General features: G+C 35.7%; 1 protein-coding gene across 2 annotated transcripts; it reads right to left on the minus strand.

Moving 5' to 3' along the window:
* Positions 1-675: 675 nt before the first annotated feature.
* On the minus strand, positions 676-6,053 carry LOC110885192 (tobamovirus multiplication protein 1). 2 transcript variants are annotated; one of them, XM_022132881.2, is made up of 11 exons: positions 5,687-6,053; positions 3,797-3,887; positions 3,668-3,720; positions 3,470-3,562; positions 3,307-3,378; positions 3,160-3,232; positions 2,548-2,593; positions 1,740-1,803; positions 1,324-1,377; positions 1,148-1,225; positions 676-1,073 (listed from the first exon to the last, which is right to left on the minus strand). In XM_022132881.2, exons 1-11 carry the CDS (start codon positions 5,918-5,920, stop codon positions 981-983), a joined length of 951 nt encoding a protein of 316 aa, XP_021988573.1. In that variant the 5' UTR covers positions 5,921-6,053; the 3' UTR covers positions 676-980. The 2 variants fall into 2 exon arrangements, with proteins under 2 accessions (XP_021988573.1, XP_021988574.1); XM_022132882.2 differs by having other exon boundaries at positions 5,723-6,051.
* Positions 6,054-12,779: the final 6,726 nt, after the last annotated feature.

A 12,779-nucleotide genomic window follows, 5' to 3' on the forward strand; every position in this document is an offset into this window, starting at 1 on the left:
AACAATTTGATTTGACATGTATACTTCAAGTAAACCTAAATAAGTTTACTCAAAACAACCCGCAAGTAATTTTAATCAACTTAAAGGGGTGTTTGAGACTGAGTTTGAAAATGACTTATTAATTTATTTAAGCCAAAAAGTCATTTGAAAAAACCTCCAGACTTTTGAAAATTACTTGTTGATTTATTGGCTTTTGCAAAAAGCTAATAAGTCAATAAGTTATTTCCAAACTTAATCCCAAACACCCTCTTTAAGTCAATCCATTTCTTATCCAATGGGTTGTATCAATTGTAAGAGATAGTAGGATATAAACATCAAACATTTAATTCATTTAGTTAAACGTCAAATCAAATCAATCATACCCAGCATAATCCCACTTATAGGCATATGAGCTATTAGTAGGGTCCGAGTTGGGTGCAATGTTAAATTCATTTAGTTAAAAAGATGATCGGTCATCTTTTAAACAATGGGACAATCACGTTTATTATTTTCATATTACCATGCGCAATTACCTTTTTTGTTAGTAAGACCGGAAAATATAATAGCCAACCGTTTCCGACCCCACAAACACTATTAACCAAAGGGTCCAGTAATACTATTACGGGGTCGGAAAAGAATGCAAGATCTAACATTCACAAGACGCGCTACATGAACCTAAATATCCTCAAAAACATGAACATCCGACCAATTGGTTTGTCATTTCCCAAACCAACACAATGGACATGGTTCCAACCACTTTGTGACACTAACTTGGGCAAGAACCAACAACAAACATACATCAAATGCATTACTCCATTACTCGCGCCATTGACAAGACATCCGATCCGATGTGCGCATTTTATTCTCAGGAGAATAAACAAAGAACTACATTTACACCACATGACAAAGGAAGGATATACAAGGAGCGTGCGCGTGTGTGTACGTGTGTGCATGGGCGTCGTGTTGGCTTTTCCGACAAGGTCAAACAACCTTTGTTGAGATCATTTGATCGGATGGTATTGATCCGATACTCGTCTTGGAGGTAGCTTCCGCAGGATGAAGAGCACAAGGGCAGACGGCAAAATCTCCACCATCTACATCAAAGAATAAAACTATAAACACTCCTTTTGTTATCTTAAACGAGTCCCAAAAGTGTAGAAAAACTTACCATGTAGTACGCAAAATTAAGGATAGGGTGATTCAAGACATGGATATCAGCGTTCTTGTCAAAAGCAGCAATTGCAACCTATTGTAAAACCAATCCATTTACATCATACGGATAATCAATGGAACTTAGACCAGATAATGTCAGAAGTGTATGGTTTGGTTTTAATCTGAACGTACCATCACACATCTTATTAAAAAACATGTGCAGCAAATTCCCGTCACAAATCCCACCTGTCAAAAAGCAGCATACAGAGATTCAAGACCCAAAATTATTCAATTTTCAATGCATGCAATAGAAATATGAGAAAATCACTTTGGAACTCGTTCATGTTAGTCTCTAAGAGTAAAATGCCAAAATCGTCCCTGAGGTTTGGGCATTTTTGCCTGTTACATCCAAAATAAGATTTTATTTTATTTTTTTATTTTTTTATTTTTTATTTTTTTGCAACTGGACCCTGACGTTTCAGTTTTATTGTCATTACCATCCAAATGACAAACTCAGTTAAAATGTATTGTTAACTCAGGGGAAATTTTGGCAATATCGTTAACTCAGGGACAATTTTGGAAATAAGAATGGTAATTAGAGATGTAACCTCATGCAGCTTCTTTTGGCGGCCTCTAGATTCGATTGGAAAGCGCCTAAGCATGACAAACAGTCTACGAAAAGAAAAATAAATCATTACAAACAGCCACTATGGGGTGCGTTGGATACAGAGCCAATTTCGCCGCATAAAAACTTGTACGTATGCATATCAGACATAGTAGGAGAGAGAGAGACGGTTATGCGATTACGGATTACATAACCACCTTACGTATCACATTTAAAGCAACAAGTACAAGTGTTTATGTGTTTCTTACAGTTCTCTACTTAAATTTGGTCATGTATTGGACGGCTGAAGTAAATATTGCGACAACTAGGGGTGTAAACGAGCAGGGCCGAGCCCGAGCTCGACTGGGCTCGAGCTCGCTCGTCATGTTTTTATGAAGCTCGAGCTCGGCTCGAGCCTGCTTATTTGAGCTCAAGCTCGGCTTGCGAATAAAACCCAAAGCTCGAGCTCGGCTCGAGTTATTTTAAGAACAACCTCAGACGAGCTAAAAACTCGGCTCGAGCTCGCTTCAATATAGCTTAAACGAGCCAAAGCTCAGCTCGCCAATGTTATCATCATTATTATTATATTAAATATAAAATAAATAAATTTTTGTTTGGGCTCGTTTAGGCTCACGAGCCTAAACGAGCTTTGTATTTCAGGCTCGAGCTCGGGCTTGTTCAAGCTCGGCTCGTTCAAGCTTTTAACCGAGCCGATAACGAGTAGATCTCGAGCCTCTGGGCTTGTTTACACCCCTAGCGACAACGAAGAACGAAATATCATGTGTTGTTCTTATGTTGCAATAAGTGATTACCTCCCACCATATACCATGAATCCAACAGCAGCAGCAAGTGAGATTACTGCACCACAAAAAAATGCAAATAAATAACCTGATAATCGCATTAAAAACAACGCGGTAACCATATGCCCCTTTATATATTTCGAGTATTATATAATACCTTAATTTCAAAGGTCGGTGCCGACCTTTGCAATCACCATTCACCCATCAAGTTTTGTGAGTTGACAATATTCACACCTCAACCCTCTAAACTGACAAAATTAACTTTCTAACTTGACCAAAAAGGCCCCATACTTTCTAACTTTTCTTTAACACTCAAACATTTGACATAAATTCGAGTTTGTTTACATTTTAACGTAATTTTTGTTTGAAAACGAGTCGGGTCAATTAAAGAATGTTTTCTTTATGTACGTTTTGAGTTGGACTACGTTTTGACGTAAACTTTGTTTGGAAACATATCAGGTCAAATGTAATCCGTCTTGGTCTCGATTCGACGGTATAAATTTGAGTTAGCATATGCTTCGACGTAAATTTAGTTAGGAAATGGGTCTGGTCCATTATAGTCTATACGTTACCATGTCGCGTCTGCCGCCGCAACGCGCAGCGGGTAAAAAAACTAGTTCTTACATGAAAAGAAAAGCTCTGCAAGTTCCACAGCAGCAGCAGTATTGTTGAATCTCATATAAATCCAGATGCAAATCTACGGAAAATTATACACGTTCACAAACAATTGGAACATAGTAAAACATAAAGAATTGTTAATATTGGCACTACCTGAATGAAGTACACAATTCCATTTATGATAAAGTACGCGGGTCTGAGTTTGTCAGTCGGAAGACTTCTTGCCTAAAAATAAAATTTGAAAAATAGAATTGCATGAGATCAGCAATAAAAGATCTGATATTAATTTTTTTACATAAGCGATAAAAATGAATACCTGGTGGTATATCTCTGCCCAGAATAACACAAGTAAAGTGTATGTTGAAAAGAACAAAAGACCAGGAAGATCCAACAATATCATGTCTAAGACCTGTTGGTATTGTGAAGATAAAATGATAAATCTTCGCTGTATTATTCATCATAAGAATTATGTCTAAATGCATATTAAATGTAAAAGGGTATAACAGGAGCTTACTTTTGGTTCTATGTGAAAAACCTTCCAGTAGAATCCGAATTGAATAGCCCTTACTGAGAATTTACGATTATTAAATAGACTGATGAACGATAATCATTCAGAAATGTACAAAATTAGTAGCAACCTTACATCCATTGACCACAAAATTCATCAAATGGAAGACTTTTTGTGTTGTCCAGCCATATTCCGGTACTCTCATTTGAATACGAACAAGTTGTACCTGCATATTCAGTGATAATCGATTGGTGTAAATCTTGTTTGTATAGACGCGGAGCTAAAAATGTGCGATTTATAATATAATGACAAATGATAACTTTTACATAATTTAAGCTATTAAAATGAAGTGAAAAGATAGATGAAAACTATAAAAACTTCCCTCAAATTTTAGAAATAGGGTTATTCCAATGCATTAAGAGCACTCACAGTAGCTTCTGCATCTCATCCCTAAAATTTAACTATAAAAAAGATTATTCCTAATATTTAAGGATTTTTTAAAAACCTCCCACATCTCATTCCCTATATCTATCCCTACTCAATCAAATAAAATTTCTTCATTACCTTTTCTCTTTCTTCCACTCACAAAAAATATAAAGAATAAATATAGGGAGTGAATAGTGAGGCCCTATATTTAAGAACTACTTTAGTTTTCCCTCAAATTTTTAAAATGGTGTATGGGGAATGGGATCCTGATGCGGAGTGAAAAATAAGTTTTTTTTTTTTTTTTTGTATTTTTCTTAAATTTTAGAGATGGATAGAGATAGGGAACCAATGGGAATGCTCTAAAAGCATTGATAGTAGCTTCCTCATCCCCATCCTTATAGTTCAACCAAACACACATTAAAGATGGCTTAAAAACATCCCACATCTCATTCCCCATATATGTCCTTGATTAATTATTCAATACAACTTACCACTTCGTTCCCACCCGTTTCCCTGCCTCCTTTCCTTCGTCACTGACCAGGACTGGAGGGGTCGCCCGCCTCAACCTGACGGGACTGGGGTTGCAGGCCCGGCTAACGTGTCCTTGTTTAGTTATTCAATACACGTTTTGCAGAACTTACCACTTATTTATGGTAACTAAGTAATGTAACTAACTCTTATTTATTCTAATGATAGCATAACCTAAGAAGACATAATGAAAGATGGATCATTGGTTTGGTTGATCCCCAATCCCATGTTTCTTCATTTTCGCTCCCTCAAACCAAACACACATCCTTACTACCATTCCCATCAAGTCAAGCCTCCACAACTGAAAATTCATGTAATCTAATCTAATAAACAAAGGGATATTGGCCTCTAATAATCCCTACTAGATGTCATTGGCTATTGGCAGTCCCACCTTTTTTATTCCCCCTCACAGTCCCACCTTTCAACTATTTTTCCTCCACCGGTCCTGAGTTAAAAAAACTTAACGGAGTTAACTTTTTTTCAGATTTACAAACTAACGTTTTAGGGCTTTTTGATCTGAATGAGGATACGAGTCGAATGATGTAAAACTTACATTGAAATTGTGCTCCAAACGACGAAAACGGTGCTTCAATTCGGGTGTTTAAACTTCCAATTAACAAAAATCAAGTCGTTTTGGAGCACCGTTTCGAGGTAAGTTTTACATCAATAGACTCGTATCCTCGCCCAGATCAAAAGCCCTAAAACGTCGGTTTGTAATTCGGAAAAAAACTTAACTCCGTTGAGTTTTTTTTTTAACTGAGGTCCGGTGGAGGAAAAATGGTTAAAAGGTGGTTCTCGCAGGGGAATTAAAAAAAAGGTGCGACTGCCGATGGCCAATGATGTCTAGTAGGAGTATTAGAGGCAAATATCCCATAAACAAACACCCCTAAACCTAAATCTATTCCTAATTCAATTAAGCGATACACACACTCAGAGTCATGGCATTCCTCTGAATCAAAATATCAATAATCTCTACACCATATCCATCATTAAAATCAACAACTCCGAAACCCTAATTTCAAACCTAAAGAGTATAAAACGAAAATGATAATAATAATAATAATAATCAACCTGCAAACTGATTCGAAGATAAATCGAAAACGATACCAGAGCAATGAGAGACACGAGTGCATAACCAGCACAGAGAGCGTAGAAGACGCCTTCCTGCCATTTCTGAGATTCGGCGACGTCATTCCACAATTTATTCAACAACCTTATGGATCCAGTAAGGCTCTGAGCATCTGCAACATATGCAGAAGAAGCAGGCCATATGAAACCCTTGGTGCTTGTAGAAGATGTTGCCATTAACGATGCAAATTGAATCTCGATCGATCAAGGATGAAGAAGATGAAGACGAAGAAGAAGGAGAAGAGCGTAGCTCCAGAGCGAAGATAAAGGCGAAGAGGACACGTTCAATATAGTTGTTTCAAGATCACACGTGTCACTCGTGTTATAACTAACAAACACTTCACATACCCATCGCTTTATAGCCTAGTGGTATCTTCGTGGTGGGATAAGGCTTATGACCATTAGGTTATGGGTCCGATTCTCACAAAAGGGTTTTTTCCAGATTTATTGGGTTTCCTCCTGAATTGGTGTATAGACATTATTGCCTAGTGGAGATGGATATGATCGGGTGGTTCTGCTGGTGGCACGATGATACTCCAGTGGTCCGTCAGTGATCCAAATTTGCCGTTCAAAAAAAAAAAAAACAAACACTTCACATAGTATAAAAGAAAATTAATAATTTATAATTGAGTTTATTATTTTTTATACCTGTATATGACACAAATTTAAACAAAAGTTCACGTATTTTCGAGGTTATGGTCTTCAAACTTTGACTAACAATTGTAAGAGAGAGGGCGACGTATTTCGTGGTTTCTCAATACCAGAGTTCGTGTGTAAAGATGCCCTAAGACGACTTATGTGAGAGGGGTGGAGAGAAAAGGGGGAGGTCTTACGCGATCCTTGGATTTGTGAGGCTTTTGTTGAAAACTAGGTGTTCCTTTTGCTTCGTGTGTGTTGTGGATGATCTTAGGTCACAATCCTTGAAGCATTGGCGGTTCGCGTCGGATTTAAGTAGCCCATGACGGATTCAACTTCCTATCATGGTCCACGATCTAGTCATCTTATGACCACACAATATAAAGCTAGGTCTCTCGAAATCGAACAAACACTAGATTTGTCTTCCACCACACCTATTCATATATTCTATTTTACGCTCTTCACGATCTAAATTGGAAACGAACTTTAATAAGAAATGCATGCCCTCCTTCTACTTGGGTTCTTTTACCATGCGCTACTTTAATTGGTTGTTTAATGGTAAAATAAACATTACCATACGCTACTTTAATTGGTTGTTTCATGGTAAAATAAACATTACAAGGAAAATGAAGAATACAATGAAGGCCTTGTTGCTCAAGGTTTTTTGCCCATTGCTTAGTATGAGTTATTGTTAGAAAAATTTAGTACAGTTATCAAAGCTACCACCAATCATATAGTTGTAAACTTTGTTTTCGTACATTATTGGCCTACTCATCTTCTCGATGCTCAAAATGGAGTCTTGAATGTCATTATTGGTTTTGTTCACTTGTCATTCATCAGGGGCAGATCCAATGTTGGGGGAGGGTGGGGGTCAGGGGTGGACCCACCTCAAGTTTGTGGGCGGGGGTCAGGGGTGGACCCACCTCAAGTTTGTGGGCGGGAAACTCATTGAAAAATAATTCAGTATTATTTTCCGTCAAAAATTCCGACCACACCCATTGGAAAATTTCAACCGCCTCCCAAAGAAAAAAAATATTATGAATTTATAAAAAAAAATTAAATTGTAACCAATGATTTTTATTAATATATAAGTATATAACACAATTTATATAATTACTCTTTAACCACTTATTCACTTAAACCAATCAAACTATCAAAGGTCAATTTACAATTCGTTCTTATTAACCCAAGCCCAAACTTAACCTAAAGAAATTTAAACTAAATGAAATAACACAAACCCATCTAACTATTCCAATTCCATTCTCCCAATCCCCCCCCCCCACACACACACAAAATCCCCAGTGACGCACTATTTCGTTGGAAAAAACAAAATTTTGGCCAGAACCGACCCATATTTCATTGGAATTCACATATAGAACGGGTATGGTTTCTTTATTGATTGTTTATGTGATGATTAGGAGAAATCTAGATGTATAAGAGTGTGATCTTTTTATATTTTTTTTGTTGTTCTAGACTTCTAATTAATGGTTTTGTTGTTTTATTAAAAGCTTTGTTTGTTTAAATGATTACCTACAAGTAATCAACATTTAAAACTTGCGCTTGAATGGTTGAAACTTAAAATTAAAAATTATAGACTATAGTTGATGATAGTTTATTTGTTTAAGTGTTTAGTATTGTTTCATGGACTTATGGAGCGATTAATTTATATGTGATAGGAACCATGAGTATGGATGTTATATAGAGAAAGACTTGCTTAGGAAGGTCTCTCTAGATAATGTTTTGGATAGATTTCAAAAACTGAAACCCCGTATGGCCAAATTTTAAATATGTTTGTAATGACGTTTGACTCTTTGATGTACTTTTGATGAATTAAAAATTTTAGTTTGATCTTCATTTGTTTTACATGACATGACCTGACCCGACCCACTATTGTGATATCTGCGAAATAACAAGTATATCCGTACAACTTAATCACCGTTAATTACAAAATTACATGCATTTAGACTTAATTAAGGTATTAATTGAGTCCACAAGGTCTAGCAATGCCTAGGAAATGCATGAATATTTGCACTAACATGATTGTATCCGTCGTGTCGCAATACGATGGAAAGGTTTTTAATGAATGTTTGTAGAATATCCGGTTAACAAATTAACGACAAAATCAACATGCCTGGAACGTTAAACCGATGGTATCATTTCATGTTCATGAAAACAACAGATATAAACTTATATAGAATAAGTATAGATCCAAAGTGTCCAATAAAACGCGCAATTATTATTTTTAGCCATTTTTAACAACAGACTTATAATTTTCGCCAAACAACTACGAATACGTGATCAATAAGTAGTATGGATTTACGTTAGGTGCTATTAAGAGTTATGAGATATCCTAAGAGTGTATAAATAACAATTAACGGTTAATATCACCTAATTAATCGCTAAGTGATTTATAAGCACAACTAAGTGGTTGTTTAACAACAAATCATCATCATTGAATTGTCTAGTAAGCTAGTTAAACTCCATTAGTGCCTTAATTGCTATATGGTTACCCTAATAACCTAATTAACACTAATGGTCAAAATATCTACAAACTATATCTTATGAGATCTCATTAGTCAACAAGTTTTCAACAACCTAATCTCCCCCACTATCCCTTCTACCTATGGCCCAAGGGGGGGGGGGGTCTCACACCCTCCCATGCCTTGGTAATTTTCAAAGTGATGGAAGTATGGTGAGTGTTGAACTAGTGGATGCAAGTTGTGGATGAAAGATAAGAAGGCTCTATACACATTTCTCCCATTCAAAACACTTAGCAAAATACAAGCACTAACATCTCTCTCCCACAACCTACGGTCTCCCCCATCTTTCCCCTCTCCTCTCATTTTCATCTTTAAAATAACAATTCCAAGGGTTCCCTAGAGTATTATAAGGTGAGACAAGGTGACACAAGCATAGGAAATCATCAAGGATGCATGTTCTTGCAAGGAGCTTGAAGTTTTCTTTTCTTTTTCTACAAGGTTGTTCTTCCCTAACCTAGTGTTAGTAGTAAGCCCCTAAACTCTACTTTTTAAGTTTTATTTAGGGTAGAGTACAAGGGATCACCAAGAAAATCTTGTTAAGACACTTGAAAAGTTTTAAAAGTAACAATATATACCTTAAGAAATGTTGGTACATTATGTGATGATCTTGACTTAATTATGCTAGTGTGCATATTAAACTCTTGATTTGGTGATTAAAGGTGATTCTACATGTTTAGAGCATAAGTAGTATGGTTAAACTTGTTTTAGAAGGAAAATAAACATGGAAGAGTGTTCTTGAAAAGTTAGGGTTTTTATGTAGTTTTCATGTTCATGGAACTTGTTAAAAAGTCTAGATAATGTTAATGGTGATTAGTAGATAATATGGATGGTAATGATGATTAGAGGATGATAAAGATGATCTAGGGTTGTCATGTTAAAAATTACAAAGTTAACAATTTCATAACAAAACATGGTAACCTAGGGTTTATAAGCATTAACATGGATTACTTTCACTTGTTATGTGTTATATATATGTGTGTGTGAAAAATATAAGTTAACATAATAACATGGCAAAACTTGGACAATTAAGGGCATTAAAATGGGTGTATATATATACATTTATTAAGTATTATATATACTTAGTAAAAGATGAAAATATAGACGTATCAGACATATGTTGTGGGGAAATTGTGATTTGCAAAAGATAGACACAGTTTATATGGAAAATGGAGTTTCAAAACCTAAGGATATTTTTGATATAAATAAGTTATTTTGACAAAATCCGTTTTTTCTATAAAACGGCAAAAATACGGAATATTTGGATGTATTTACACAAGTATATATATTTTGGGTGAAGAATATATATTACCGACCTATTTGTGAAAATATATATATTTTCGAACTAATCATAAAAATATATATTTTCCGGTGACGTTATAGAAACATACACATTTTAGAACCGATTGCAAAAAAAATACATTATTTCTAAGTGGTCGTAAGAATATATTTTTCTAAAATACATTTTTCGGAAAATACGACAAGCTACTAAGTGGGAAATGATTAAAGAATAAATCTGTATATATGTACATAAACGAGCCTATGTATATCTTAACACACTATGCAAATATGAGGGATCATATAGAATATATGTATATGTATATATTATGTGTTACGTGCTCGTGGATTGAAATTATGCATATTTGTATATGTATAGATACACACGGAAAATAAACTAAACGTTTTTCGGTGAATAGATAGGAATAATATTAAAGATTTTATTTTTAACAAAGTATCGAGCTTAGAAGATATATTTATATTGAAGGATAAATGTATTTTGGTTAAACTGCTGATATAGTGAAACGATATTTCACAAGATAAGAATATGTATTTTTATACATAAAAATATACTATTTTTAAATCGGCCTAATCGTGTGTATGTAGGATCGGTTTTCGACTCCAAAACGATTTCGTGAGACATGTGTGACGTGCGGAATCCGTACACGTGCGTGGACCGAACACGAGAACCGTACTTAATCTGTGATTCAATAGAAATGTATGAAATCGTACAAAGCACCACGAATCACCTTTTGCCTTTCTCTCTCTACTTTCTCTCTCTAGCTCCTATCTCCTCAAATGTAGCAAATGGCAAAAGTCCTAAACTCTAACCCTAACACTTCTATTTATAGGCCAAGGGGCTTAATGAGGAATCTCATTAATTACAGAATTGTCACCTTGCCTTTTCCTACAAATAACAATATAAAGTCTTGAGTTAAACTGTTTCTACTACGATCTGTATTGACGGAGGCGATAGACATAAATGCACTAACAGACTCCCCCTTGGATATTGCCGCAGTCAATCTCGTAGCGTCTTGTCTTTCTCTCTCTCTCTCTCTCTCTCTCTCTCTCTCTCTGAGTCTTCTTGAAGGTTTGACGTCTTCAACAAACACAGACTCCCTCTTGCACGAACAGAATCCCCGTGGATCTGTCTTCAGCTTCAGCTCCCCCTTTTATTAAACTCTATTCTTCATTAGGCTCCCCCTTTCGTCAAGCTTTCGTGCTTTTGGGATCGACACCTGGCTTTTCGGTTACAAGCCCCTTCAGGATAGTTACCTGGCTCCTTGAATACACGCTCCCCCTTGTGTTGAGCTCATCTTCAGACTCCCCCTTAGACTCGGCTATTGGGTTCGTAGTCTGGAACAACATCTGCAATTCTCAAACATTTATAAGTAAAAACGTTTTGAACATCCAGGATTGATCACCTGGCTCTCTCGGCATAAGCTAAAATATTTCGACAGTGAAAGCATTTTCCGATTGTCCAGGAATTGTGACCTGGCACTTAAAACTTTTAAATCAAGAACCTGGCTCTAAAATATAATAATATGAATATATCCAGGAATACTTGATTTTCTCTCCCTATCAACAATCTTTATAGATTTGGCAATATTAAGTATCCAACATCGAAAACTAGCTCTTTTTAACAGATTTTAACAATTTCAGCATCCAATACCTTCACGATCAATCATCCAAGTCCAAATTAATGACCTTGGAGATTATACAAACTGTTTTTGATTTTTGATTAAAAACTTCAAGTTTCAAATTAATAACCTTGTTTATTTTCAGAAACACGATCAACATACTTAGATTTTGAAACTCAGCATTCAGACATCGGTTGTCGAAAATAAAACAAAAATCAAAATCTTTTTGTGGTTTTTAAAATATAAAGCAGTAAAGAAATATTTACAGACAATATTTTTGTTTGAGTTCGCGTCAGATGATCATATCAGTTTATGACAAATCACTAGTACCGTTGAGCTTTAAAACACTTTAAGTTCTAAACGATTCACTTAGATTGTCAGTATACTGATCCATTTAAATTTTCACACAAAGTTCAATTGATTCGAGATACGAGAATTATGTTTTAAGGACTTAAACTTATTCGCGTGTCCCACCTCAGAATATACTCCCGTATCAAAATTCCCTAGATTCAGTCTTACAGGTGAGTATACCAATTTGATATCTGTAATCTGGGTTAGTGCGAGACCTTGAGAGCTCAGGTATGAACTTCCGTTCAGTCAAAGAGATGAAGGCTCGACTTTAGGTGTGTTCCCTTTAGGGAATCTTTTCTTCAACTGCAATTAATTCATATCTTTCGATATTTTTCAATTTTTATGCAGAGGGTAATCTTTAAAAGCGCGTAAAGTATTATATGAGGTCTAGGCCATTGCTTCCGCAATATCAGAAGACCAGGTATAATACCCCAGATATCAAACAGTATAAAGACCTAGTATCTCAGAATCAGGCAATCTCTCAAACAAGATTTCGGGGGTTACCCATATATCCGAGAGATGTTCCCCACGAGATAAGTAAGTATTTGATATTTAGGTTTATATCTCGAAAACAATCTACTAAGCGTGTAAAAA

This window comes from Helianthus annuus, chromosome 10 (genome assembly GCF_002127325.2).
Source record: "Helianthus annuus cultivar XRQ/B chromosome 10, HanXRQr2.0-SUNRISE, whole genome shotgun sequence".
Lineage (NCBI taxonomy): Eukaryota > Viridiplantae > Streptophyta > Magnoliopsida > Asterales > Asteraceae > Helianthus > Helianthus annuus.

What these genes read in the sequence shown, in the direction of transcription:
- LOC110885192 (XM_022132881.2), bottom strand. Translation starts at nt 5,920, where the DNA reads ATGGCAACATCTTCTACAAGCACCAAGGGTTTCATATGGCCTGCTTCT. An exon ending in TTCATGGTATATGGTGGGAG is followed by an intron (nt 1,804 to 2,547) that starts GTAATCACTTAT and finishes TTCTTTTCGTAG; the next exon opens with ACTGTTTGTCATGCTTAGGC. An exon ending in TTTTAATAAGATGTGTGATG is followed by an intron (nt 1,226 to 1,323) that starts GTACGTTCAGAT and finishes GTTTTACAATAG; the next exon opens with GTTGCAATTGCTGCTTTTGA.